The sequence below is a fragment of the Mesocricetus auratus genome, unplaced genomic scaffold (genome assembly GCF_017639785.1).
Source record: "Mesocricetus auratus isolate SY011 unplaced genomic scaffold, BCM_Maur_2.0 Super-Scaffold_100010, whole genome shotgun sequence".
Taxonomy (NCBI): Eukaryota; Metazoa; Chordata; class Mammalia; order Rodentia; family Cricetidae; genus Mesocricetus; species Mesocricetus auratus.
In genome coordinates this window covers 4,750,317-4,778,025 of record NW_024429194.1, presented here as the reverse complement: position 1 = coordinate 4,778,025, position 27,709 = coordinate 4,750,317, and the positions used below count along the sequence as shown (strand labels likewise).

The following is a 27,709-nucleotide window of genomic DNA, read 5'->3' as shown; positions in this document are numbered from 1 at the left end:
ACACACACACACACACACACACACTGGTACTGAGGAGGAGCTGATGAACTCCAGTAAATATTTTTATATTACTCAATTATCAAATGTTAAAATGGACTTTTGAGAGATGGGTTACTCTGCATTCATTAAGAAAACTCTGCAAAAAGGGAGGGAGGCAGAGATATTTCAATATCTATTCCAACCATCATACACATAAAAATGAATGAAATTCTCCTACGGTTAGGTCCCAGGGATATTTCTGTACTTTGAATTTCTCAAATGAAGTAAATGGTTCATATTTTAACTAACCTTGTACGGTTTGCTATAATGTAATCCAGTCTTCCAACCCCTTAACTATGCTTTGTGTTCATATCCAATACTCTCTGGAGGGCAGGAATGTGAACTGAATTGTTTCTTATTTTTACCAACAGAGCGAAATTGGGCAAGGTATGTACACTCTTCCTAAATAGTAATGTAACCACTTCATAGCATTGTGAAAGGTTTACGTAGTTAGACAAATAAAGAGGTTAGAATGTTGGGATGGATTAAGCACTTAATCATAAATAATCTTAAAAGGCTCTTCCTTATTGAATAAGTTTTAATTTGCCTAGTAAGTATTTTTTTCATGTGTTGACAATTATAGTTGATATTAATAACTTTGATACTAAAATAAAGCCATATTTGGTCTATGAATGCCATCTGCTTGGAGTCTGATTACTAGACCAGAGTTTGAATTTGTGCCTGTGTGAGAGCAATGCGGAAGTTGGTAGCCATGAATGGTATTGCCGTAATTGACAGCTGGTGATGAGTGAACCCTTTGCTTTTAGGTAACTATTAGAAGAAATTAGAATGTCTTCCTGTAAACCAAAAAGCAATTAGCCCACGGTTTCCTGAAGAATGGGACATTTTAATGTGATACAGTAAACAATGTAATATTGTAAACAATGTAACATTAAATGTGATACAGTAAACAATATAACATTGCTTCTTTTGTCTTTCTTAGAGGTATTTATTAAAAGAAAATGCTAAGAAGATTCGGGCAGAAATCCAGCTTGAAGGTGTTGCAGAACAAACAGAAAACCTGCAAAAGGAGGTAAGTTCTCTGAAAAATCCAGCTCCCCACCGGCCTCCCAGGGCATCCTTCAGGTCCTGTCTAGCAGGTTCCAGGGGTCTCCAGAGGCCTGTCCTCCAAAGGTTCTAACCCAGTGAGTTCCCTGCTGTAGTGGTGAAAGGTTCCTGACCAGATCACTGTTGCCACTCATGCTGAAGAGGAACTGAGTGGTTTGCTTAGCTCCTTGTCTTCTCTCCTTAACCCAAGGGGTACTAAAAGATTGCTGAGGTTTCCTCCTTTCCCAAATTCAGTGTGTCATGGAGTTTGTGGGGCCGAGTGGCTTTGGTACTTGAGTGGTCCTGTGACATGCAGGGTTCAGGCCAGGCTGGAACTGCTGGTTTTGTGTCCTATATAGAATTGGCTTGGTTTTCATGTCAGCAGGGAATTGTTTATTTTTTTTACCTCATGGCAAGATACGAGCCACAAAAACATCTCCTGGTTTATAGCAGGTGGGGGTGGCCTGTTGTCAAATATAGTTTATTATAGACTTCTCAATAGGTTCAGACATACTCAGCTATGCACACAGAAGAAAGTGCTATCTTGATTCCAGGCAACTTGAAACCAAAGTTGATTTTAAAAGGGCTTGCATGTTTAAGTGTGGACTTCGGGACCCTCAGCAAGCAGATATTGTGTAGAAAATAATCTGATTAAAATAATTTTTCTCTCATCATGAAAGAAGATTCTCTTTGATCTTAAGAAGAAAATGCCCGCAGGCCCAATCCTGTCATTTTATATTCTTTGATATTGCAATTATCACAATCTTCGTTTGATTTTTGAAATTGCTGAAGTGACAGCAGAGGGCAGTGTGTCACTGTCAGGGCTGGGAGCTTTGTGGTCAAGGCTTCACTCACACTCCTAAGGAGGTGCTGGGGTCAGCCCAATGTTACCAATCAGGTTGGAGGTGGATATTTCTACTGCCTGACAGATTCCCGTCTAAAGAAATTTGCCCAACTCCTTGCCCTTATCGCATAGGAACTAAAACCTTATAGGCAGCGAGGTTCCACTTCCTGTATTCAGTGTGAAATTCTGCACTACGCACTAACATTCTGAGTGTGAAATTCTGCACTACGCACTAACATTCTGAGTGTGAAATTCTGCACTATGCACTAACGTTCTGAGTGTGAAATTCTGCACTATGCACTAACGTTCTGAGTGTGAAATTCTGCACTAAGCACTAACATTCTGAGTGTGAAATTCTGCACTAAGCACTACCGTTCTGAGTGTGAAATTCTTCACTACGCGCTAATGTTCCGAGTGTGAAACTCTGCACTATACACTGGCACTCTGGTCTCCAATCTCACAGAAGTATATACTGTTCAGTCACCTCTTAACTATGCCAACACAGTGGCGAAAGGCATTGCTCGTGTGTCTGGGTGTGAACAGCCTATCATACTGCCAACTGTAAAACTGCAACCCACTTGCATAAAGTATATAACAACGTGATGACACTGATAAACGGTGGTGCAGCCAGCTGAGGTGTTTGCAATTCCACATTTCCCCTGATGGCGGTGTATCCCTGCCCTGCCACCAGCCTCATACATCCCTTGTTTACTGAGGTCCCTTGATTTTATCATACTCTCTTGTTCTTGGTTTCATCCTGCATGATCACATTCTTCATGGCCCAAGGAGCAATGGGCTGCAGCTTAAATGTGTGTGTGTGCGTATACATACCCATATTAAGTACCATTCAGCTTAGGTGTGTGAGTACACAGTGTATGCCCTGTGTGTAAGGAAGTACACAGCATATCTGGTCAACCACAGTATGTTTCCCTAAGGAGTCATTTCTCTTGTCGCTGGGTGGCATGGGACTGTACTCAGGTACCAATGTGACAGGAGGGTTTTCACAGTTGGACATAGGAAGCATCTAGCCATGCTAGGCATCTAGACTGCTTATAAAAGTAAGTTGTCTTTTCTCACAATGAGTGGGTCCCTAGGTGATTTCAGGATCCGTTTAGTCAAATGTGAGTCCGGAAACATGAGCCTTGGTTTGCATGATAGGGTAGCTTTTATGATCTGGATGTATCTTGTCCCTTTCAAGAGGCCATGGCTAGCGTTCAGAAGCTCACATAATATTAAAGTACACTAACCTGAGTCCTTACTGCCCGGGCAGCTCACTAGAGTCATGGCAAGCAGTCAGCAGGTGAGTGAGGCTACGCAAAGAACCATCAATGGGACTCAAGCCCTGGCCACGTTCATTGAGCAGCTGCACGGAAACATCACAGGTAGCGTGGGCGGGCTCTCCTTTGGGGACATTGTCCTTGCTTGGTAGAAAGAGTCATGATCACCTCATAAAGCAGGTGAACAGTGTTGGGCTGGGCTTCCTAGTGCCAAGGGACAGGGACGTTCCAAGGCACGGGGATCCTGAAACGTCTGCCTTGAAGAGATGCATTCAGTGACGAATCTTCTCTCTAGAAATCATGGAAAGGATGGCAACACTGAATCAGACCACAGGTGAAGATTTCGAGCCCCCTGCTTCTGCTCTTCAGAGCATGCACCAGAACATTTCTTCTTTGCTGGAGCTTATAAAGATAAGGAATTTCACAGAGTTGCACCAAAAGGCGGCCCTTGAACTCAAGTAAGTCCCGAGCACTGTTCACGCTACCATCAGTGAGAACCAGGCGTTTTGGTGCTGGGGAGGGGAGATAGTGGGGAGAATGATCTCTGGGAATTAATATTGTCAGAGAGGAGAGAGGCCCAGCTGCCCAGGAAATGAAGAGATGCTTACCTGCCCCTCCAAACACAGAAAGCAAATCAGCAAAACCCAATGTGTCATGTGCTGTTCAACAGGCTCTGTGTTTTCCTATGATTCTTAGATTCTTTGTCTGCCGCAAACCACAGAGCCTGGTAAACTGTAGTTTTAGATCCAGCACAGGGTAATATGTCAAGAAGAATAAAGGAAGATACCCAGACCATAAACTCCGGGACAGACTGACACTGCCAGAACCACAGAGCTTGGTCGTGCAAGCCATCAATCATAGAGCCCCCGCAGTATGCAGCCCCTGGGGAGAACACTTGTGCATAGGCTGGGGAGTTTGTGATTTCCTCCCTGGCCCTTTTCTAGGTATTTTACACATGGTTATTAGCTGGCACTGTCTTTCTGTCGGGTAGGTGGAGGATCATTTTGACCAGTTACATGACACTCACTCACTCTCTGTTCTTTCTGGCAACATTTGAAGTGTTTGTGAATTTCGTTACACTGTAAACTTTCATGTCACAGATGTCTTGGGCAAGCATTTTCTTTTATTTTCCTTATTTCAATGTGTTGTGATACTGAATATCTATACTACAGGTTCTCTAACCCTTTCCTCCCCTGTCCCCTCCCTCACCTCCCCTCTTTGTCTCCCTCCCCGTCCTCCTTTTTCTTCTCCTTCTACTCCTATTCTTCCTCCCCTTCGTTCACTTTTTCCTTCTCCTTTGAGACAGGGTCTCACTATGCATTTCCGCTGACCTAGAATGTAACATCCCACCCCCCACCCCTCACCCCGCTTCATTCTCCTGCAAGCTGCGATGACTGTGTGCAAATGCAGATTCTGTGTCTCCTTTCTGTGTTTCAGGCTATTATATTACCAGAGTAGACGGTAGGACCTAGATCATTTAGTCACACGATCCGTACTTGGAGGCTCCCTGATGCTCGTTCATTTCCTGATTCGCTCCACAGGCTGTTAAAAGTACCCTGCACTTTCCCCCAGCAGTGTGCCCATTAGGTTCATGACGTCCTTGGTCTTCGAACATAGCTTTTGCTTTGCTTGGGTGGAACTTAAAAAAGGAAAGACTTGGTTGGATATGGTTTGGAGCAAGGTCCCGTGATACAGTCACTAGAACGTTGGTCCAGAGAGCTGGGGAGGCCCAGAGAAATACTTGAACTGAACACTGTGAGGGCAGCAAGATTCCGGAGCAGGTGACAAGACCACAGCGTACCCCTCCATGCCAGTGAGAGACGCAGCTCTGCTGCCTGCTGCTGCCTCCCCTTGTAGGACGGGATCCTTGCCTATGAAGAGCTTCCTAGAGATGCAGGTTCCCAGGCTGACCATCCTAGAGATCTAGAGCCATCCTGTGGGACCCCCCCCCTTCCTCACATCACCCAGAAATGGCCAGTTCCTTTGGTCAGTCAACAGAAACGATTGAGCTGTGACTACAAAAGATGACACTAGGAGTTGGGAACACACAGCGAGACAGTAGAGTCTCTTTGTGTCCAACAGAACTTCTAGACCACTTAGGAAAAGTTCATTTTTTGAGTATACATTTGAAACAAGGCAGGAAAGGCAGGGCGAGCCCCTCCTCCTCACAGTTCCTTAGCCTTCCCACTGGCTGGGTCCTCGGGCACTGCCTGCACTACAGTTGCAGCTCCCTTTCTGTTTAGAATATACAGTTGCCAATCAGATTCTGTATTCTCTCTTCCATCTATAAGTGAAGCTATGACTGAGGGGACTTTATTTTAAACAATGGGGAACTTTCTGGCCTCCACTTTCTAGTTTCCAGAGTAATCCCTCTTCCAATGTCATGGATTACTTTAGGAATTATTTATCCTCCTATTACTAATTATAACAATTATAAAAGCCATGGTTGGTGCTTGAGTCTGGATAAACAGTTTGGGCACAAATACCAGTCATTTTCATGCTACGCCAGACCACCTTCAAGGACTCACTGCCATGCCCAGGACTTCATGTGTAATTGCATTTATGGCCAAGATTCTTTAAGGATGCACGACCAGATGAGGAAAGGGATACAAGATGCTGCAGGGACGTGTGGGAAGAGTGCAGGAGAGGTTGCCTAGCACCCTTTGATGCCGTGTGGGTGATATTTCTGCCCGAGGAAGCCATTAGAAAGTCAGCCTCTGTGGGTTGTGCTTGGGACTGGTGATGCATAGCACTCATCCGAATGCCGGATTCCCTGCAGGAGAGCAGGGCACTTGGCCTAGATCACCTTGCTTGCACAGCTGAGTCACTGTCCTATCGGTTAGAGAAGCACGGCGACCTTGCCCACTGGTGTCCCGGAAGACGGCTGACTCCCGCTTGCCGTGGGAACTCTTGTCGGCACACTGCAGCTTGTCACTGGCAGCTGTGGTCTGGAACCGTTTTCCATGCTGTGTCCCCAGAGCCATTCAAAGATAGCTCCAGTACCGAAATGTGTTCTGTGACAGATAGGTGGGGGCTGAAGCGTGTACTAAACAGGCTGGTTCTTTACTGTGGGTCTCCCCATGATAGTGCATTCACACACAGGGAGTGTTTCCGGGGAACAAGAGGGCTGGGGGAAGAGACCTAAGTCTACTGTTCTTGTGGAATCTGCTTAGTAGCCCATGGGTTGCAAAGAAGAGCAATCGTGGGCAACTACTTATTCTATCCAACTTTGCAAGAAGCTAAGAGTACAGCCTCATCGGTGCTATTCATACGACTGAGGTCACTGATAGCACTTAGAAGGGAATAGAAGAAAATCATCTGCCATGCACAGTGGTAAAAGCACACACTTTTAATCCCAGCACTCGGGAGGCAGAGGCAGGTGGATCCGAGTTCGAGGCCAGCCTGGTCTCCAGAGGGAGTTCCAGAGCAGCCACGACAACATAGCAACATCCTGTCTCAAAAGCAGTGAACGAATAATAAGAAAAACAAATTCTTTGGATTTCCTAAAGCTTGCACTAACTAGTGGTTCAAATTGTTATCTCTTAAGCAATTTGAACATCAGCGTTTTTGTAAAAACTGTTTTACTGGTCTCAAAAGTGTTTTCTGCCCTATACATAAGTTACCCTCTTCTTTCAAGTCTTTGCCCAGTGAAAGATTGCAGTTGCTGTCATTAACTCAGAATGTACTCTAAGTTTTTCAAGACGAGCTTCCCTGAGGTCATTTATTTTAACTTCATGGCTAAAATGTGCCAGGAAGTTTGTGAATAAAGATAGTTGCTTAACTAGGGAGACAGTCAGTCCTGCTTTAATCATAGCTGTCTCAGAAAAAACGTTCCCAGTCAAGGGCCGGGGAAATGGCTCATAGGGTAAAACTGCTTGTTGGGTCCTAGTCTGTGTTACCACCACTGTGACCAAACACCATGACCACAGCAACTGGGGTTTACTTGGCTCACACATCACTGTCCATCACTGACGGAAGTCAGGACAGGAACTCAACCAGGGCAGGAACCTAGGGGCAGGAGCTGATGCAGAGGCCGTGGAGGGGAGCTGCTCACTGGCTTGCTCCTCATGGCTTCCCTCAGCCTGCTTTCTTATAGAACCCAGGACCACCAGCCCAGGGATGGCCCCACCCACAATAGGCTGGACCTTCTCCCATCAATCACTCATTAAGGAAATGCCTTATTATCTGCAGCCCATCTTACTGAGGCAATGAGAGTCCCTTCTCTCAGATGGCTCTAGCCTGTGTGACGTTGGCATGAAACTGTCTAGCACACTGTGCGAGGGTGAAGACCTATGTTGGAATCCCCAAGGACCCATATAAAGCCAGGCACAGTAGCACGGGTCTCGGAGCTCCTAGGATGGGATGGGAGGTGGAGATAGGAGAACTCCTGGAGGATGCGAGCCAGCTTGCCTGGTGCATGGACAACAAGGAGAGCCCGTCTCACACCAGTACAAACTAAGGACCCGTAGCTAAGGGTGTCCTCAGAGCTCTGCATGTGTGACACGGCAGTTACACATCTCTTCCCCCATTGCACACATGTGTGCTTGCATGCTTACATATGTGTGCACGCGTACACACACACAAGATAAAAATGGAAAATTGCTTGTAGTCTTAAGCAATCCGGATCCATGCTAGGCATGCTGATTCATACTCATCATCCTAGCAACGAGGGAGGCTGAGGCAGGAGAATTATTTTTGTGAGCTCAAGACCAGCCTCAGCAGCATAGCCAAGATCTGTCTCAAAAAAATAATAAATAAATAAATAAAAATCACTGTACTTCACTTATGTTCCAGCTTTGTCATTCATTTCCTAAGTGAACCATTTCTACTCCTCAGGGCTGCTAAAGACTTGCTGTCACGGATTCAGGAGAGGTTCCAGAAGCCTCAGGAAAAGCTGAAGCTTTTGAAGGAGGCTGCCCGCGACCTCCTTTCAAATCACAGCAGAGAGCTGGAGGCGGCAGAGGAAACCCTGAGGGAAACTGAGGCCAAGACCCAGGAGAGCAACCTCCTGCTGCTGCTCGTCAAGGCCAACCTGAAAGAGTTCCGGGTGAGTCTCCCAGTCCCCTTCCTCCTCTATTAGGACGTCACTGAGTAGGCCTGTCTGGAAACAGTGCCTGCCCACTTTAGCCTCTGACAAAGTGAGCCTGGCTGCTGGCTTCCTCCAGCGCCACTTGGTGCCAAAGTCAGGTGCCGGCTGGCTTCCGTCGTGCACCCTTAACCGGAGATTTTTTGACGCAGGACAAAAAGCGGAAGGTTCAAGAAGAGCGAAACTTGACCTCAGAACTCACCGCCAAAGGAAGAGAATGGGTGGATTCCGCCGCCACTCATGTGGACAGCGTACAAGACACCCTAACGGTAAGTTCTAGTGTGGGCGGCCATATCGAGGTTCCCAGAGTAGACGCACAGCTCGCTTATGTGTGTGCCTGTGCACTAGTAAATCAGTCCACGCATGTTTACACTTTAATTTTGCCACGCAGCAGCTGGAAGGTCACAGAGACGAGCTCCTTCTGTGGACGGGTAAGCTCCGGAGCCACGTAGATGAGCTGGTCATGCAGATGTCAAAACGAAGAGCTCGTGACCTGGTCCACAGCGCTGAGCAACGAGCCTCCGAGCTGCAGAGCCTAGCAGGTGTTCTGGACAGGTAAGGCCGCGTACAGTTTCATATCCAGGAGGTGCTTGCTGACCCACCCACTGAGCAGGGTGAGGGTGGCCTTTTTGATTGCAGCACTGAATCATGTTTATGCCGTGTTTGCGTGCACACACGCGCGTGTACACACACACACACACACACACACACACACACACACACACACACACCGAGGGTGGCCTTTTTGATCCCAGCACTGAATCACTTTTGTGCCGTGTTTGCGTGCGCGCACACACACACACACACACACACACACACACGCACGCACATGCATGTACCCATGCACGCACACTTGTGTATGCCTATGCTTGAGCGGCATGTATATGTAGATGCATGCTTACTTAGAGGACACACATGTGAAAGCCAAAGACAATCTTTGATGTTGCCCCTCAGATACCGTGCACAGATTTTAGGATGGCGTTTCGAGGACCAGGATCTCACCATGTAGTCTTGGCTAGCTGGCTAGTGAACCCTGTCTCTCTCAACACCCCCGCCAGCGTCCGGGTCACCATGCTCGCCATTTTTAATGTGGGCTCTGGGTAGTGGTAGCAAGGTGCTCATGCCTACAAATGGAGCATTTTACTGACCAAGCCTTCTCCCCAGTAGGCCCAGTTTTTTTAAACTTTTTTTTTATAAAGGGTGGATGTACAAAATGTGGTGGGAACATTTGTGAATGGGAAAACACTCCCCATTGAGAAATGGTGTCATAAATGATTAGATTACGAGAAAAAAGCAATTAAAAATGACTTTATAAATGGTTGCCTAGGTCAGGTGCTGAACTGAATGGCTTTGAATACCATAGCCACCAGCAATAAACAATGCAGGCATAGCCTCTGCTTCTCCCTATCATCTTCCAGCATTCCTTAAAAAAAGAAGACACTTGGGCTCCATCCATGTCTAGATTAAAATCTTTATTATTTAGTCTAAAAGCAGTGGACACAATTTGAGTATGATAGTCAACATTGAATACCATTATTTTTTATTTATAAATCATTAAATTTCCCAGTAAAATAGCAACAGGCAAAAATTGCTGATGTCTGGTATGGGAATTGCCCAATTCAATAAAGTTGGAGGGGAAATGAAGTGATTCCTTCAGCAGGCAAAGACGTGTCACTTGTCACATTTCAATGTCTGAAACAAAGCTAGTGAAACCACACCCTTGCCAGTTGGCAAATTGCTCAACTATTTGCCTGCTTGTTAGAATGAAGTCCAACCGCTGGAAATATTGTCTGATCCTCCTTCAGAAAGCCAGGTGAATCTTATCAAATTAGGGTACAGCCTTTAGGGATCACCCCAGCAGCCCTTCTTGTCGTCAAAAAAAGCCTTTAGAAAATTGACGGCTGGCTTGCAAGAGAGACTATAACCAGCGCACACACGCAGGGGTACCCCAACACAAACCATGGGCTTAAACATGATTCAAGGAAAGTGGGGGTGCAGATGGTGGGAACTGATGAGGGCTCACTCCCCGAGGGAAGTGACCCACACGAGCTTTGCGTTGGCTAACAGCAGTTCTGGGTGTTCGCCGTGACAGGCAGCGCCTCAGGCCTGACTGTGTGTGGAGGGGAGGCCGGTGATGGCTAGCCTCGGCTTCCCTTCTGAGAAGAAAGAATGTAGGAGGCCTTCCACCTTGCTAGGCGCCCACCGTATTCACGAGTGACTCCACCAATTCAGTTTCCTCTGTTTGTTTTTGACAACGTCTCCAAATGATGCCGACTTGACAGAGACCTTGAAGACGTTAGAAATGTGTCCCTGAACGCCACCAGCGCAGCACACATCCACACCAACATCCGGGTCGTGATGGAAGAGGCAGAGAGCCTGGCCGCTGATGCTCACGGGACCGCGAATGAGACGGGCTTGGTGAGAAATAGCCAGGCCTTCCCTGAGCCTCTCCCCTTTCTGCATGCCACGCCATGTCTTCCAGAACAGCAGTCCTCAACCTGTGGGTCACCAACCTTTTCACCGGGGGTCGCCCAAGACCATGGGAAAACATAGTTACATTAACAATTCACAGCCGTGGCAAAACTACAGTTGCGGAGCAGCAGTGAAACTAATTTTATGGCTGGGGGTCCCCGCAACACGAGGAACTGTGCAAGGATCGCAGCATTAGGAACGTTGAGAACTGCTGCTCTGGGAGGTTTCTGAGCACGTACTCAAATATGCTTACCCGCATTCTTTTCTGGTGGAATCCGTTTGTGTTTTTGTCTGTCTATCTGTCTGTTGCCATATCATCTGCCCTTTAAACCTTAAATAATTTTGAGAGAACAGGGTCTCACTGTGTTGCACATCCTGGCCTTCAATCCCCGAATTCAAGTGAGCCCCCTGCATCAGCCTTCTGGATAGTTAGAAATTCATTGCTCTGTCTCTCTCTTGTTTTCAAGTCTTTTGTGTGTGTGTGTGTGCGTCTTTGTGGAGACTAATGACTACAATTAAAGACAAAGGGGGGAACTCAGTTCCTCCTGACGAAGACATTGGTGCTGTCCGACACTCGCTTGACATTTCGTTCTACTCACAGCTTTATGCTGGCCGATGGCCTTCTTTATACCCTTAAGCGCGTCTCTGTGTTCCTCCTCTCAGGCATCGAATCTCCCCTCCGGCTCTGGGGTGGGCTTTCTGATCTGGAAGCTGGCTGCTGCCCTTGCGACAGGGCTGCTCTCTCCTGGAGATTACTATGTGTGACTTGTTCTCTTTTGCAGATCTCGGAGTCCCTGGCTTCTCAGGGGAAAGCAGTTCTGCAGCGCACTTCCAGGTTTCTGAAAGAAAGCGTCAACGCCAGGAGGAAGCAGCAAGGTTGGTTTGCACTTGGACGGGCAGGATGAGTGGGCAAGTTCCCAGAGCGATTCGCAGCTCCCGGCGTCTTTCTCTCCTCGGCACCCTGAGACTCTGGATCTTATTCTAGTGACATCACTTCTTGAACGAGCACACTTCTCTGTGTCCACTTAAGCCTTCCTTGTGACCCAGTCCCAGGGACTGCCCGTGTGGGCATGGCTGCTGTTCTTCCCACTGTATGTGGGGCTGCTTGGGCGGCTTCCTCTTTTGTTCTCAAACTTCCCAGTTCCTTGAGGGAATGAATTATATCCGGTGCCATCTTTGCATTTTTCATCTGGCTAGAACCTGATAGGCCCTCACTGAAATGTTGTTACTCGATTGAATCACAAATGATAAATCCTTTTCCATAAATACCTATACAGTTCAAGAGTTTCAGCAAGCAACCTCCTGGGTCATGTAAGACCATAACATAAAATGGCAAGAATCTGTTTTTTTTCTATATGAGAAAGTATGCATTCATGGGATTTTTCTTAATGTACAATATGCTCCTCACACTGACATAGACAGTTTGTAGGGGTAGCATTGGACACTCCCTTAGCACCGTAAACCAAGGGCCGGACTTCCCCATAGCTGTCTCAATCAAGCACTAGTACCTAGTATGGCAGACTGAACCAAGGGCTGGGGCCAGGGCAATTTTGTTTGTTTCTCTGTGATGAGACAGTTTGGAGCCTCCCCTGTCCTCTGAGTGCTAGGACCTTTCCAATTCTTGCTCACCAACTAACTCCATCATAAAGGCTGATGGGTTTTGGCACCAAGTAGAGGTCCTTCAAGGCCACTGAACTGTGACCTTCTTGGCAACCAAAATTCCATGCTTTGATCATGTGTCCCAAATGCTAAATGTGGCTTCATATTACAAACAGAAACTGAAAACGTTTTAATCCCAATGGCGTTAAACTAAAACTGAGGGAAGTTTAGATGTGTCCAGATTCGGTAGGTGAAGGGAAGAAAAAAGAGGTGATTGTCCAGACTGACAGGCCGGGGACCATGAGGAGCCAGGCCCACCTCAGGCTTTGAGGAGGAAAGCAGCAGGTTCCGGTGTGTGGGGAGATAATTGCGGTCTGACCCGTTTGTGCCTTTATTAACTTACGAATGAAATTCAAGAACAAGTAATAGTACAAAAGGCATTATCAAGACAGACAAAATGATCAAATAAGCCAAACCCTCCCCGGATGTCCGCAATGAACAGTGCTAAGAACCGCTGGGGGAGACCCTCAACACTGAGGTGTCCGTTGATGGGTGAGGAACAATAAGGCTGTTGCCTGGGCAATGTTTTAGCAAATGAACCCTAAAGTGGACCCTTTCTTCCCCCTTCACGTAGGTTTTTCATCGAAGCTGGATGAGTTGAAAAATCTGACGAGTCAGCTTCAGGAGAGCTTGGACAGCATGACAAGCCAGACCAACAACTCCCTCTCGATACTTGGAGAGGTTCCCGGAGGTAAGCAGAAACTGAGTTCCGTGGTGTAATTACCTTCTGGCTGTAAAAGCGTCACAGGGAAGCATGGGGGAACCCTGCCTGATGTCTTCGTTAGGAACTGCGGTTGAACGGGAGGCCAAGATTGGCTAAGCCTCAACTCTCGAAGGACTGTGACTTCCGGGTGAATATCGGGAAACTGTCCAAAGCAAAGGCATCAAATCACACCCTTTAAAGTGTTTTTATTATACCTTTTTATGTGACCACCTTAATTACTGACTTTCAAAACGGGTTGGACACAGAACTTCATGGGCAGAGGGGCCCTCCAAAGAGGTCAAGAAGAAAAGAGAATATGCGTCCCTCCCCTCGGAAGGGACGCTAGCCTCCTCGTGAACGTGGCAGATGCAGGAATGCTTATTTTGTGATCTTTCTCCCTCAGACGGGAAAACATTGTAAAGCCAGCCTGTCGATGGCTCAGTGTTGGTGATTTGGAAACAAGTGGTCCTCCAACACTTTAAGTTTTGAGTCAAACCCCAAACGAATTGTGCTGTCCGCACCACGTACTGGGCACCAGGTCCCCTTGGTTGGGCCTAAGACTCAGCTGGTACTTTCTCACCTGGAGATTTCTTTTTTACGTCTTTCCACCACCCCACAGGAAACTATCCTTCATCTATTTTAATAAAACACTGACATTTTTATTTGGGCCTGTTTAAACTTACGGAGAAGTTGAGAGAGGATTTTCCCGCTTACTTTCTGGGGTCTCACCATGCAGCCCAGACCGGCGTCAGCACCATGATCGTGTTGTGCCCGTTTCCAGGCACTGGGATCATAGGCATTTGCCACCACGCCTGGCTTGATTGCCGTATGCTTTTATGCGGCTTTTTCCAGAATGAGCGTTTTTGCTCTGCGTGTGTGTGTGGGGGGGGCATTCACAAATGAACAAGAGCCCCACAAAGACATTTCTCAACCAGGTGTTCTTGAATAACAGAATTCGTTTTCCCTTTGCAGCCATGCCGGGTCCTCCCTGGGTGGCTGCTGCTCCTCGTAGCAGCCGGTCCAAGTTGAGACGAAAGATACCACTTGGTCCAGCCACATGCCTTTTGGTTAGAGGCTTAAGTTGCAGAGCCTCCTTACCCAGACATGAAATGAAGTGGTGATGATGCCAGAAGACTTACAGAAAGGGGATTAAATAGAGATGTCTGGGGCCGGAGAGGTGACTCACTGTGTAAAGGCACCTGTTGCTGAACCTAGAGGCAGACCCGAGTCCCATCTCCGGACCCACACACTTGCTGAAGTCCCATCTCCGGACCCACACACTCGCTGGAAGGGCCAATCTCCCACACGCCGTCCTCTGGCCTCCATATGTGTGCCACAGAACACTCACACTCACATGTGTACATGCCCACACTAAACACATATGGAAGACATTGAAAGTGTTTTTTCAGTTTGTCACCCCGGAACTTGACTAAAGGCATGGCCACTGGACACTGCTTTTGTAGTCACTGTGCAAGTGAAATCACACGTTCCAGAAAATTAAGCATCCAGATTATTTCATTGTTTCTTTAATGGCGTGACAGATAGGCAGAGCGTGAACACTCGGCCTTCCTAGACATGAAAATGCAAGAAGCCTTGTTTTGTATTCAACAAGAAAAACGATTGTTGGCGTGTGCTTTTGTGTGAAAAACGACACTTGTGGCTTTAGACTTTTCTCGGAGTCTCCAGCAGGGCACACGCCCGTCCCTTGCCGTTATTGTAGGTATGGGAGAGAAGGGGAGGAAAGCCAGGGAGCTGGCCGCAGCTGCCAATGAGAGCGCAACGAGGACCCTAGAGGATGTCCTGGGTTTGAGCCTAAGGGTTGTCAACACATCCGTGGACCTGTCCAGAGTGAATGCCACAGTACAGGAGACAAATGACCTTCTTCGAAACTCCACAATGACCAGTACGTCTGTGGTCCTCCTCCCCCGTCCCACGCTTTTGCAACCCCGCAGCCTGCAGATTGGGAGAAAGCTGGTGCCCAGGGAGGCAGGATGGAAATGTCCTAGCATGTGAAGGACAGGGGGGCCCAGGGAATGCACATTGCCACTGTGTGCATTCTCCGTACGTTTCAGGGTGTGGTTACTCTGTCGTGTCTCGTCCCGTGTGTTGGTAATGAGCCCTTCCCTGCCTTTCCCTCCCCTGACTCTCTTGCCACCCCTTGACTCCTTGTCTTTGTTAGCTCTGTTGGCTGGAAGGAAAATGAAAGACATGGAAATGCAAGCCAACCTCTTATTCGATCGACTGAAGCCTTTGAAAACGCTGGAAGAAAACCTGAGTAGAAACCTGTCAGAGATCAAACTTCTCATCAGCCGGGCCCGGAAACAAGCAGCTTCGGTGAGCTGGGCTCGTGGCTGGTAAAACCACAGCTCCCAAAGCCTGGGCCCCTGCTCTCAGGTCCTGCAGAATTCAGAGGGCCTGGCCCTCACTCACCGCAACTCTCCTGATCTCAAAAACCCCATGTCACCTTAGGCTCGTCTTGAGATATTTAAACTGTTTTTCTTAGCATCCTGCTCATGTTTAGTGTATTTCAGATGTGTGTGTGTGTGTGTGTGTGTGTGTGTGTGTGTGTGTTTGGCTAGAAATCTTTTTTTTAATTTTTTAATTAATTTTTTTACATTCCAATCCTCAAAGATTCTTAAGAAAAAGCTGTCCTTCCTTTCTGGGTATTTATAGTTAGTGCCTGACTTCATAGCTTAGCCTTTCTGCCATGAAGACATTAAGTATAGTGGCTACATCCGGTGCTGTTCCTTGAGTTTACCAATTAACATTTAATGCTGGAGATACTCTCCAGATTGTGTAGCCTTGCCCTCCAGGACTCTGAGAAAACTGTTTATATACAGACACTGTACCTGTCTATTTCTCTAAGTGCGTGAAGTACCAGAGAGTTCAAAGTTGGGGAATCGTTCAGTAACTACCCATGGGTTCATTCAAGCAATTTAGTTAGACTCCTGAGAGAGTGTACAGTTTCCACAGTGTGGCCTCCTAGAGAGGAAGAGCATGACCCCTGATCTCAGCTTGGTCTTTTTGTAGCTTTCTAGGTAAAGACACTCTGGACTCTCTAAGAGTCTGCCCTTCTATGAAAGGATGCAGGCCCACATGGGCTGACTCCCCACTGTGTCAGGGACAGCCTAAGTAAATGTAAGCTAAACTTGTAGTTCTAGATCCCCTGGTTAATGTAGACTTAGAAGAATTGAAATTAATAAAGTCTATACACAGGTAATTATGAAGACAGCAATATGTACTAAATAATACTCTATAGCTATTTAATGGGTGATATAGTAAATTAATACACCCCTGCATTTATTTAACAAATGATCAAATATTTGTACCAGGGTTTTTTTTTTCTTTTGGGCCACCAACCAGCTCCCAAATCATGACATAGTTTTGCCTAGCTTAGGCTGGTTTCTGGGTCTGGCTAGCTCTTACAACTTAAATCAGCCTGTTTCTCTTTGTCTAGTTTTGCCTTGGGGCTTTTTACCTTTCTTATTTTTGTATATCTTACTTTCACTGTTTCTCCATGTCTGGCTGACATCTGCCTGGCTTCTTGACCTGTTCATGTCCCTCATTCTCTCTTCCTTCATCTCTCATTCTCCTTCCTTTTCCCAAGCCTAGATTTCTCCTCCTACTTATTTTCTCTGCCCACCAGCCTAGTCCGTCCCTCTTCTGCCTAGATTTTGGCCATTGAGCTCTTTTTTAGACCAACCAGGTGCCTTAGGCAGGCAAGGTGAAACAGATGCAACACATCTTTACATAGTTAAACTCACACTGTTACATCATTAAACAAATAAAGTGTAAACAAAAGCAATATACCTTTACACAGTTAAGGTAACATTCTGCACCAAAAAACAAATGTAACACATCTTTACATAGTTAAACTCACATCCTTACATTGTTAAACAAATGAAGCATAAACAAAAGTAGCACACTTTTACACAATTAAAGTAATATTCCACAGCATAAACAAATGTAACACATCTTTGTCTAGCTAATATTCCACAACAAATACTCCTTGGGGGTCAGGTGGTAAGAGTCTACAGTAACAAGGTATTAAATCTTATGTAAGTGAGACAGTTTCCCATATAAACATATACTGAAAACTAAAGGGCTGGATCTGGGCTTGGTGTTGCAAACCTTTAATCCCAGCGCCTGAGAGACAGGGGCCAGCAGACCTCTGTGAGTCTTCTACAAAGCAAGTTCCAGGACAACCATGGCTATTAACACAGAGAAACCCTGTCTTAAAAAACAAAACAAACAAAAAGAATGGAGGAAAACTAAAGGGCTGGAGAGACTGCTCAGCAGTTAAAAGCACTTGCTGTTCTTGTGGAAGACTGGAGTTAGGAACCGAGGTCAGGAGGTGCTGTAACTCCAGCTCCAGGGGCTCTGATGCCCTCTTCTGGCCTCTGGGAACTCCTGCATTCATACACACACACACACACACACACACACACACACACACACACACACACACCAAAATAAATAAATACATAAATCTTAAACAAAACAAAAACCAAGAAAAGCTAAGTTCTTCATAGTGGCAGAAACCAATAACCCAGGCTGAGGCAGGGAAGATCACATTTCAACTGGAAGCAAACCTCATCTACATAGTGAGATAGTGTCTCCAAATAAACAAATAAAACAAAGCCTAATATAAATGACTGCCCTGTATCTACACAGTCTACACTGTCTCACTCCTTGAAACCAAAAGCACTGTGAATGATGCACAGAGGAAACCCTTCACAGACAAAGTAGACGGGCATCTTAGACATCCTGAGAAACTGCCCCCGTGTGTCACTAAGCCGCAGGTCTCGTTCTCTTTCCTGTCAGATCAAAGTTGCCGTGTCTGCAGACAGAGACTGCATCCGTGCCTACCAACCCCAGATCTCGTCTACCAACTACAACACCTTGACACTTAATGTTAAGACACAAGAGCCCGACAACCTTCTCTTCTATCTCGGCAGCAGCATCGGCGTGAGTGAGGGGCCCTGGGTGTTTGTTTGGGGATACAGGTGTCTCCTTGGTAGGTACTCTCGTAATGAAACCCCCAACAGGACCATCCTGAAGTCAGGGATAACCTTTGCTACAAGTGTCATATGGAATTTCAAGTTAATGCAAAAGCAACCACCTGGTGTTGGGACACTTCACCCGTCCATCCGTGGGTCAACAGCTTGCCTGTTAAGCCCGGGAATCTGAGCTTAATTCCCAGGACCCACTCAAACAAAGCCTGGGCATCGTGGGGGTGAATTTGGGTTTCCAGATCTGGACAGGTAGAGGGAGGCTGATCCCTGGGGCTGCCTGGCCAGCTGGCGTAGTCTACTTAGCCAAGTACCAGGTTGGTGAGTACCAGGTCAGTGAAGGGCCGTGTTTCTAAAGGTAGACACACCTGAGGCTGTCTTCTGGCCTCCTTGTGAAAACACCATGCTAATATGCATGCATGTGAACTCCATGCATGTGAACTCACGAGCACACGTGCTTGCACACACACACGTGAATACACACACACATACAGCCAATGCCACAAGAAGGAAAGGGACGTATCTGATCAGTGCCCCCATCCGCCACCTTATTGGTACCCTGTGGGTGCACCACGCCTCTGTCTACTTGAGGTGATTCTCAGACTGCCAGGCATCATCCAGGCTCTCCCTGCCAAGGAGCTGCCTATGGTACCCAGATGAGAAGCTTCCTTGAGAAGACCACTGCCCCTTCAGTTGTATTCAGGAGGGATCCAATCCCTTTGGACTTGGGAATGTCAGGGGAGAGATTTTAAGAAGAGTGTTGATTATCACAGAGGAGACGAGAAGCAAAGCTTGTCAGCTTTTGTGGCTCTTGTCTTAGTATGCCACACCCACTGGCACCTTCGGAAACAGGGAGAAGCCAGTCCCTCCTTTGCCTAATCCCCCTGTGGTTTGTGACAACCCTTCTGAGTGTTTTGGGGAACTTCCTGAGAGGCATAGAGGACAGTCAGTCTACAGGAGCTCTAATGTCAGGTCTGCCCCGTCTCAGGAATCTCCATGCTCCAGCTCCAGGGATGTAATGATTGACAGACAGAGGCTCACTGATGCACTGTGCTAGCTGTGTAAATAGGGATATGCAATGCATCCCACTCATTTTCTGCCTTCCCCGCCCCCAGTCTGATTTTCTTGCAGTGGAGATGCGGCGGGGGAAAGTGGCCTTCCTCTGGGACCTGGGCTCCGGGTCCACAAGGTTGGAGTTCCCGGATGTCTCCATCAATGACAACAGATGGCATACCATCTACATAACCAGGTAGCAGAGAATGTCCTTCAGCATCCTTTTTCTTTCAGTCGTACCTTAGGAAATGTTTGTAACATATAAGAAACGGGCTTTTAGTCATTGGGAAAGTCGGATTACATAAACAACCAATGATGGACTCATAGTAACTGTAGGCGTGAGAAAAAAATTTTAATTGCAGAACAAATCGTGTTTTTTGACAGAAGCAAGGGTCAAAAGAGGAAAAACATGCACAGTTTAGATTACTTTTAAGATTTATGTCTACCTTGTCTATATGAGTGTTTATCTGTGTACATGTATGTGCACCGTGAGTGTGCAGTGCCTTCAAAAGCCAGGTGAGAGAGCATTGGATCCACAGGAACCGTGCTTACAGAGGGTTGTGAGCCACCAGGTGGATGCACATGAATGGAACCCAGATCCTCTGCAAGAGCAGCCTGCACCCTTAACTACAGAGCTGTCTCCCCTCAAGCCCCCAGATTATTTTTTTGAACATGATTTTAGAAAGTCTGAGTCCGGACAGAGCCATTTTGCCAGCCTTATAAAATGGTCCCTTCCACTGAAGAGGGTTCCGTAAAAAGCAACGGCAGAGCGGAGGAGAGGGGCGAAATGGGAACTGTGTTTTCTTAAAATTCAAACGCAGAGCCAAGCTCTTCCTTTTAAAGCCCAGCACCAGAAGCTGCTTCCTTTAAGCAGCCTTGTAAGGCACTTCCCTTTTACTTCTCCGTAACACTGCAGTGTTGTTGGAAATATTGTCGTTATATTGACAACTGGTGCCATAGCAAGCGGAGTAGAGTTTATTCAGAGGTACTTTAACTCAGTAGCGATTTTAAAGCAGGGAGTGGTGTGAAGAGACGCCTGTTTCCCAATAACTACTTAACGTGATTTGGGGAGGTGGAATGGGCAAACTTGGAAGCAAGGAGAGCAGGTGGGGGTGGCAGGGGCGACGCCCCACCCAGGGGCAGGTGGGCGGGGCATGAAAGGCATGCTCATACAGGTGATGGCGTGAAATGTTTAAAGTCCCTCTTGCAACTCCTCCATCTAAGGTTTGGAAACATGGGGTCACTGAGTGTAAAGGAAATAAGTTCAACTGAGAACCCACCAGTCAAAAGGAGCAAATCTCCTGGGACGGCCAATGTTCTGGACATAAACAATTCAACGCTGATGTTTGTTGGAGGCCTTGGAGGTCAAATCAAGGTAACAGTCTCCGAGTATGTCTGAACAGGACCCACGGGCTAACAGGCTTGCTCATGGTTGAGCATACTCTCCACCAACCAAAATTGTCTGCTTTTATTAGCTTTCATTTTGGAAGTGGGTCTACAGAGCAGGGCTGATTTTGTCAGGGTAGAAGGTCACTTCCAATCCTGAAGATGAATACAAGAGAAATCAGTTGTGCTGTTTGCCATGTAGAGATCTTTTCTGGTGGTAAATAGGGAATTAAATGATTTATAGTGATTTCTGTAATGTCCCTTTATCTCCATTTTAATTCCAGTGGTAAACATGCTGATGGGTATTTGTCAAGAGTGCATTTTATTTGTTTTAGGACATTGGTTACCTGGACTGGGTTCAGTGCTCTGAGGTTGAAAAGAAGGTCTGTGTCCCAGGACTAGACTACTGACCCCTTGTCGGGTCTGATAATCACCAATAGCCGTTTTTCCCCAGAAACCCTAGTACTGAGCCCATCTTTAGGATAGTGTCCAGAGCTGTGTCTGGTCATGCACGCACGCACACATACACACCTGTAATCCCAGCATTCTTGAAGCTGAAGCAAAAGAACTGAGAGTGTAAGGCTAGCCTGGGCTACATGCATAGCAAGACCTTTCCTCAGCGTCCCCTTCTCAGAAAAGGAAACAATGCAAACCGTCCCTGCTCCAAAGCTAATGTAGTTGTTGCAAACTGTCCATTTCGTGGAGTGTCCTCCTGGAGTTTGGGGTTGGGGATGTCACCTCCCCGGGGCAGGCTTGGAGAATGTATGCTCCCAGGCCAGTGCGGGGTGTGCATTGCATGTTACGTGTTTGCTTTGGTCTTCACCCCAGAAGTCGCCTGCTGTGAGGATCACTCATTTTAAGGGCTGCATGGGGGAGGCCTTCTTGAATGGCAAATCGATCGGCCTGTGGAACTACATCGAAAGAGAGGGGAGGTGCAGTGGCTGCTTTGGAAGGTAACCCATGCCCACATCTGGACGTCCTGGCAGCTCTCTCCTCGGCGGGGCCCTGGCGAGGCTACGCACGGAACCTTGGTTACTGCTGCCTTTGAGCTAAAAGGAGCACTGGGTTTGGAGTACAGCTTTCCCAGGCTGTTGGCCCAGGCGTCTACCAGGTTTTTCTTGGTGACTTTGTCTAATTAACCTCTGTTACCTGAGGTTTGACTTTTTCCAGCCCCCACCACCCCATCACTCCTAGTTGGTTAATTGCATAATACGTAATGAAGTATCCTGGACATAGGGTCTGAATCCAGACACTGACTTTATGTTACCTGTATACGATGCATATAACCTGAGGTGGTTCTGTATATTTTAAACCCTCTCTGTCACTCTGACTCTCTCTCCCTCTCTCTCTCTTTCTCTCTGTCTCTCTCTCCCCTCTCTGTCTCTCTCTCCCTCTTTCTCTCTGTCTCTCTCTCTCCCTCTCTTTCTGTCTCTGTCTCTCTGTCTCTCTCTCTTCCTCTCTGTCTCTCTCTCCTTCTCTCTCTGTCTCTCTCTCCCTCTCTCTCTCTTTCTCTGTCTCTGCCTCTGTCTCTCTCTCTGTCTCTGTCTCTCTCTGTCTGTCTCTCTCTCTCATGAGACAAAAATCTTGTGGTACATACTTTCTGCCTCATGTCATCATGTCTGTCAGTGTTCAGATCTTCGAGTACTTCAGCTTCCAAAAGCTCCAAATTAAGGGTGCATCGTGCCTAACATTTTACACTTACTATCAGGGATGGCTTAAGGTGAAGGGACTCCTTTGCCTCCCCACCCTCCCAAGAGCAAATGGCCTCTCATGGCGTCTCCTCCGCAGCTCCCAGAATGAAGACTCGTCCTTCAATTTCGACGGAAGCGGGTACGCGGTGGTGGAGAAGACCCTGCGGACCACCGTGACTCAGATAATCATACTCTTCAGCACCTTCTCCCCCAACGGCCTTCTCTTCTACCTGGCTTCCAATAGCACCGTGAGTCTTCCTGGGGCACTCGGCCCCCTGTGTTTGTCCAGGCCCCTTGCCTTGAGACTGCCCGTTTCCCTGCGTGACTCCTTCTGGGGCAATGGGGGCAAGCGTCTGCTCACTCCAGACCAGAGGGCCTGCTTCCACCACACTGCGCGAGGGGAGACGATGAGTTTATGGGGTTTCACTTAGAGGCGTGTGAATGAGGAGTTACCAACGGGACAGTGAGTCCCCCCCGAGACAGCTGCAGGACTGAGACAGCTCGCCCCAGCATGAACGCTGCGTACCTGAGAGCCCTTGTCGGCTCTGCTTTTCATAAGTAACCTGCCGCCACCTCCTCGATCCATGGGGGGAGCCCGGGGAGATCACATGTGAGGAAAGCAGAAAAAGCACAGGAGGGAGGAAGGGATTGGCTGCAGCCTCCGGGGAGGGTGGTCCACGTTCTCTGAAGGAGGAAACATCGACCGACACCCCGAGCTTGTCAAGGTCTCATTTGGGGGTGGTCATATACCCGCCGTGAGCAATGAGGCTTGAGGACAGTCCCACAACAATGTCTCAGGGGGACTTGGTAATATGGTGTTTGTAAGTTTATCTTAGCCGGCCTCTGCAAAGCACGTACTACTGTTATCTACACACATAATGCTGTGTAGGTTTCCCACGTAAAATCGCTCATCAGTCACCACGAGTTCACGAAGAGCTATGAGGAACTGTGTAGGCACTGGGCAGAGGTGTGCCTCCAGTCGGCACGGGAATCAGTTGAACCTTTGCTATTAAGTTCTTGTTCGAGACATGTTTTTTTCCTTGTGTGACCACTGTGGCCTTGTTTTTATTTTCAAATATTTTTGTTATTATTTTGTGTGTGTGTGAGTAGTTCCTCTGCCTATACGAGGCTAAATAAGGGCACTGGATCCCCTGGGATTTGAGTTACAGATGTTTGTGAGCCACGAGGTGGAGGCCGGGACTCGAACACAGGCCCTCTGCACGAACAGCCAGCTGGCTTCCTTAACTGCTAGTAGCCATCTCTCCACCCCCACAGCGTCCTCAATTGAGTCTCATCTACAAGAATGGTCTCCTTTTATGCCTTGTGTGCCAGCCGTTTTCAGAAACAGCCTGCCTGCTTGTCAATTTAAATGAAAGAGCAAGCAAAAAGCCCAGTTTGTCCACTGAAATACGGAACTGGGTAACAATGGATAGCGGTTCACTTGATTCTCGGTGATGTTCTATAAAGCCACTGGGGGGCGTTTTTACTAGAAATGGACAAGCTATGGGGCCAGGCTCCATTTCCCCAGTTTGACTTCAGAGGGTGACTGCCACCCCTCACTCGGGTGGGAAAAGTCTGGAGATCAAGTTGAGCCTACAGAGAAGCTGTTCTTTCCTTCACAGAAGGACTTTCTGTCCATCGAGCTGGTCCGCGGCAGGGTTAAAGCGATGGTGGATTTGGGGTCAGGACCGCTCACTCTCATGACAGACAGACGGTATAACAACGGAACCTGGTACAAAATCGCCTTCCAGCGGAACCGGAAGCAAGGTAGGTCCCCGGGGCAGACGTCTACGATGTGAGCTGCTCCTCTGAAAACAAACAGCTCTCCCAAATCCGCAGCGGTTATGCTGAGTTAGCTTCCTGGCTACATCACCTTCACCCCTCACCCCTGGGCCACAAACACAAACAAACAAACAAACACACAAACAAACAAATAAAGTATATTCTTGACTGATCTGATTGAAAGCTGCTTTTGGTTATGGAGCAAGAAGCTGTAAGACAGAATTATTCCATTTGTCTGTGGTTTCAGTATTTCTCGTTAAAAGTCAAATTGGAAATGAGAATCAAATCCCGTTTTTTGTTTTTTCCACATACTGTTACCATTCAGTGCTGTGTATCTGGATCTGCCAACCCTTGTCTTTTAATGGTGAAGAATAATGCCGGTCAAATGTGCAGAGTTTAAAAGAACATGTGTTGTTCTCATCGAAGTTCTTCTATTACCAATAGAGATCTGGGAGTCAGATATGGGGGTGAAAACCTGATAGACCAAAGAAGAGGAGGAGGGGCAACCAGCCGACCCTCCCTCTTCACTGGAGACCCACAGAAACCATCTCTGTCTCTCCACATCCCAAACTAAAGGACCACAAATCCCTAAGTCCCTCCCTGCTCCTCCTGATGCCTCTCTATCCCCATCCCTGGGTCCCCCGAACTCTCCATGGCTAATTCTTGCTAACTAGCCTCCGGCGTTGTCCCAGATCCAAGGTTAACTTTATTAACACAGTCTCAGAGTTTCACAAGTGCGATCAAATATCCCCACATCAAGCATGTCTTCACGAACAGGCCGCATTAACGGGAGCTTACGTTGACAGCTAACTGCTCCCTTCCACTTCCCGCTAGGGCTTCTGGCTGTCTTCGATGCGTATGACATCAGCAACAAGGAGACCAAACAAGGGGAGACCCCAGGGGCCTCTTCTGACCTCAATCGGCTGGATAAAGACCTGATTTACGTGGGTGGATTACCCCACTCTGTATCTGTGAGGTACGAAGTGAGACCCGGGGATCGCCTCTCTGTAGCGCTGTCACGTGCAATTCCCAGGCCTCTCTTACCAAGCATGTGAATGGTCCTTATGTCCCTGCCTCCAGGAAAGGAGTCAGCAGCAGAAGCTACGTGGGCTGTATCAAGAACCTGGAAATATCGAGGTCCACCTTTGACTTGTTGAGGAATTCCTATGGCGTGAGAAAAGGCTGCACACTGGAGGTGGGCAGCAGCCAGCGCATTGTCGGGGAGAGGGGGGAGGAGGAGGAGAGGCCTGGATGGCTTTCCGTAAACGCCCGGTGGTTTGCCTACCTACCAGAGTCGAAAGCTGTCAACCAGCCGGTGGGTGGGAAGCCAGGGAGGCAGGGAGGATAACATCCCTGCTCTCCCCCCTCTGTCCCCAGCCCATCCAGAGTGTGAGCTTCCTGAGAGGTGGCTATGTGGAGGTGCCACCCAAGTCTCTGTCCCCAGAATCATCCCTGCTAGCCACATTTGCCACCAAGAATGGCAGTGGCATCATCTTGGCTGCACTGGGCAAGGACTCAGAGAGGGCCGGTGGGTCTCAAGCACACGCGGTGAGTAGCTGCGACCTGTGGACGGAAATGCCTTCCAGAATCGTACGTGGGTAATTGCCCACCTGCAAGTTCACCGTAGCTGTCCACAAAGCGGTTGTGTATGGATGCTTTTTTTCATATGAGTATCTAGTATGCTCATGAGAAGCCCTGATCTCCTGAGTTTTATGATCAGTATCCCGCCTGTGTAGGGGTGAATGAAAGGCTGCTACCCTCCCGATACAGCAACTGCTGATGGCAGACTCTGTGGCAGAGTGAAAGCTCCTATGCCTGTGTCCTTTGGGGGTGGTTCGTTGTTGCTATAAATGTGAAGGGAGGAGACAGATGTGGCCTGTGATGGACACAGTGGCCTAGCAACGGCAGAAAGCAGAGAAGAAGGCGTTTTCCAGAGTTTGACTCCCTACGGGAGGGTGTCGTGTGGTCACATGAGTAAAAGAAGTGTTGGAGGGCACTAGCATGTGGGCTTGGTGAAGCTGCGCCATGCGCAGCTTACGGAAAGGTGAGCTCCGCTGCTCAAGACATGGCCGTGGAACTATCGCCATGCATCCTGCTTCTTAAATGTTGTGGGGCAAAAACATAGGTTCAGGGAACCTGATGACGCTGCCCAAGGCCATATGACTGTTCTACGGCATGGGTCACTTAACCAAGGGTGGCTGGGAACGGAATTGGTTTTGTGGGCTTCATTAATCTATTCTTAAGTTGGGGTGAAACTCATATAAAATTAACCGCTTTAAAGCGAACTGTCATTCAATAGCCTTCGTGCATTCAACATAATGAAGTCACCCCCTTTACCTAGTTACAAATGGTTTCATCGCCCAGATTAACAGCCTGTGCCCCCCCAAGGAGTAATTCTCCATCCTCCCCTCCCCACTCCTGGCCCCACCATCGGCCTGTTCTGCATCTATGGATGAGCTACATATTAGATAGTTTGTGCTGTTGCGTCAAACACAGTATCTTTTACAGTTGCTGCTTAGCATGTTTTCATGTTTCATCCACATTCGACTACATGCTTGCTTCGCTCTACTCCTTCCTGTTTCCCTGTATGTACATACCACATGTCATCATTAGTTCACTGATGGCCATGGCTATGTCTACTCTGGGATACTCAGTAACAATTCAGCTATGACCCTATGCGGACAGCGTCGGCTTGGGCCCTCACCTTCCTTACTCCTGGGCCTGGACCTTCCAGTGGGATTTCTGGTGCAAGAGAGGTTCTGTATTTTACCTTATAAGATCTGGACACTTTCCCTCCACCAGTGATGACAGGATTACACATACATACATACATACACACACACACACACACACACACACACACACACACACACGTCACAGCTTTCTCAGTGAGTCAATAGAAGGGATAGGCACACCTGCTGATCCTGTTGGCGAGGGCGTTGGGGAACACATTTCAGTCCTGGGTCTGGCTTTATACACGGCTGTGCTTTTTTGTCAGTGTTGAAGGAAGCTCTAAGAGCTTTCAGTGTCTTCAGACCCTTCTAGCCCTCAACGCCAGTTTTAGAAACATTAGGAGCAACCCACAGGCAGAAGGAAAATCAAACGAGGTGGTCACGTGTGTGCTAAAAGAAAATTAGAAGTTTCTTAAAATTTCCCCAGTGAGAAAACAAATTGGTCCGCTTGGTGATGCATCACGTAGCAGCCAATGGCACGCGTGGGCTTTGCAGACATAGAAACATGGGGCGGAGTCAGCAACAGCAGGACGCAGAGGATAAACTGCAGGAGCACAGAGTAGAACGCAACACACCAAATCCAACCTAGTGCGGCAGGCGGTGGCATTCACGCGCACTTGCTCGCCTTGCGTTAACATGCCAACATTACCCACAGAAGGTGAAAACAGAAAAAGAAAAAAAAACATGGCAAATCCCCCAGTAATGCAATTTTGTTTTGGAAAATGCTTCCCCCCCAGCCCTTCTTTTCCATCGTGCTGATCGAAGGCCACGTTGAAGTGCACGTCAGTTCCGGGGATGGGGTCAGTCTGAGGAAGGCCCTGCTGCACGCTCCCACTGGCTCCTACAGCGATGGACAAGAACATTCCATCTCCTTGGTTAGGAACCGAAGGTAATCTTAGCTCCAGGCTCCTTGCGTCAGGAGCCCG

At 47.8% G+C, this 27,709-nt stretch overlaps 1 protein-coding gene across 1 annotated transcript in view; it reads left to right on the top strand.

The window, feature by feature from the left end:
* The window catches only part of Lama1 (laminin subunit alpha 1), a 126,745-nt gene that overhangs the window by 84,954 nt on the left and 14,082 nt on the right, over nt 1–27,709 (top strand). The window contains exons 34-54 of the mRNA XM_040752891.1: nt 983–1,072; nt 3,201–3,312; nt 3,503–3,665; nt 8,044–8,254; nt 8,446–8,562; nt 8,685–8,848; nt 10,576–10,711; nt 11,548–11,641; nt 12,999–13,115; nt 14,848–15,030; nt 15,307–15,461; nt 17,952–18,095; nt 19,255–19,388; nt 20,417–20,567; nt 21,407–21,531; nt 22,367–22,517; nt 23,892–24,036; nt 24,886–25,027; nt 25,132–25,246; nt 25,429–25,599; nt 27,521–27,672. Of these exons, the coding sequence (XP_040608825.1) occupies nt 983–1,072; nt 3,201–3,312; nt 3,503–3,665; nt 8,044–8,254; nt 8,446–8,562; nt 8,685–8,848; nt 10,576–10,711; nt 11,548–11,641; nt 12,999–13,115; nt 14,848–15,030; nt 15,307–15,461; nt 17,952–18,095; nt 19,255–19,388; nt 20,417–20,567; nt 21,407–21,531; nt 22,367–22,517; nt 23,892–24,036; nt 24,886–25,027; nt 25,132–25,246; nt 25,429–25,599; nt 27,521–27,672 (2,972 nt within the window). The remainder of the gene's footprint in view (nt 1–982; nt 1,073–3,200; nt 3,313–3,502; nt 3,666–8,043; nt 8,255–8,445; nt 8,563–8,684; nt 8,849–10,575; nt 10,712–11,547; nt 11,642–12,998; nt 13,116–14,847; nt 15,031–15,306; nt 15,462–17,951; nt 18,096–19,254; nt 19,389–20,416; nt 20,568–21,406; nt 21,532–22,366; nt 22,518–23,891; nt 24,037–24,885; nt 25,028–25,131; nt 25,247–25,428; nt 25,600–27,520; nt 27,673–27,709) is intronic.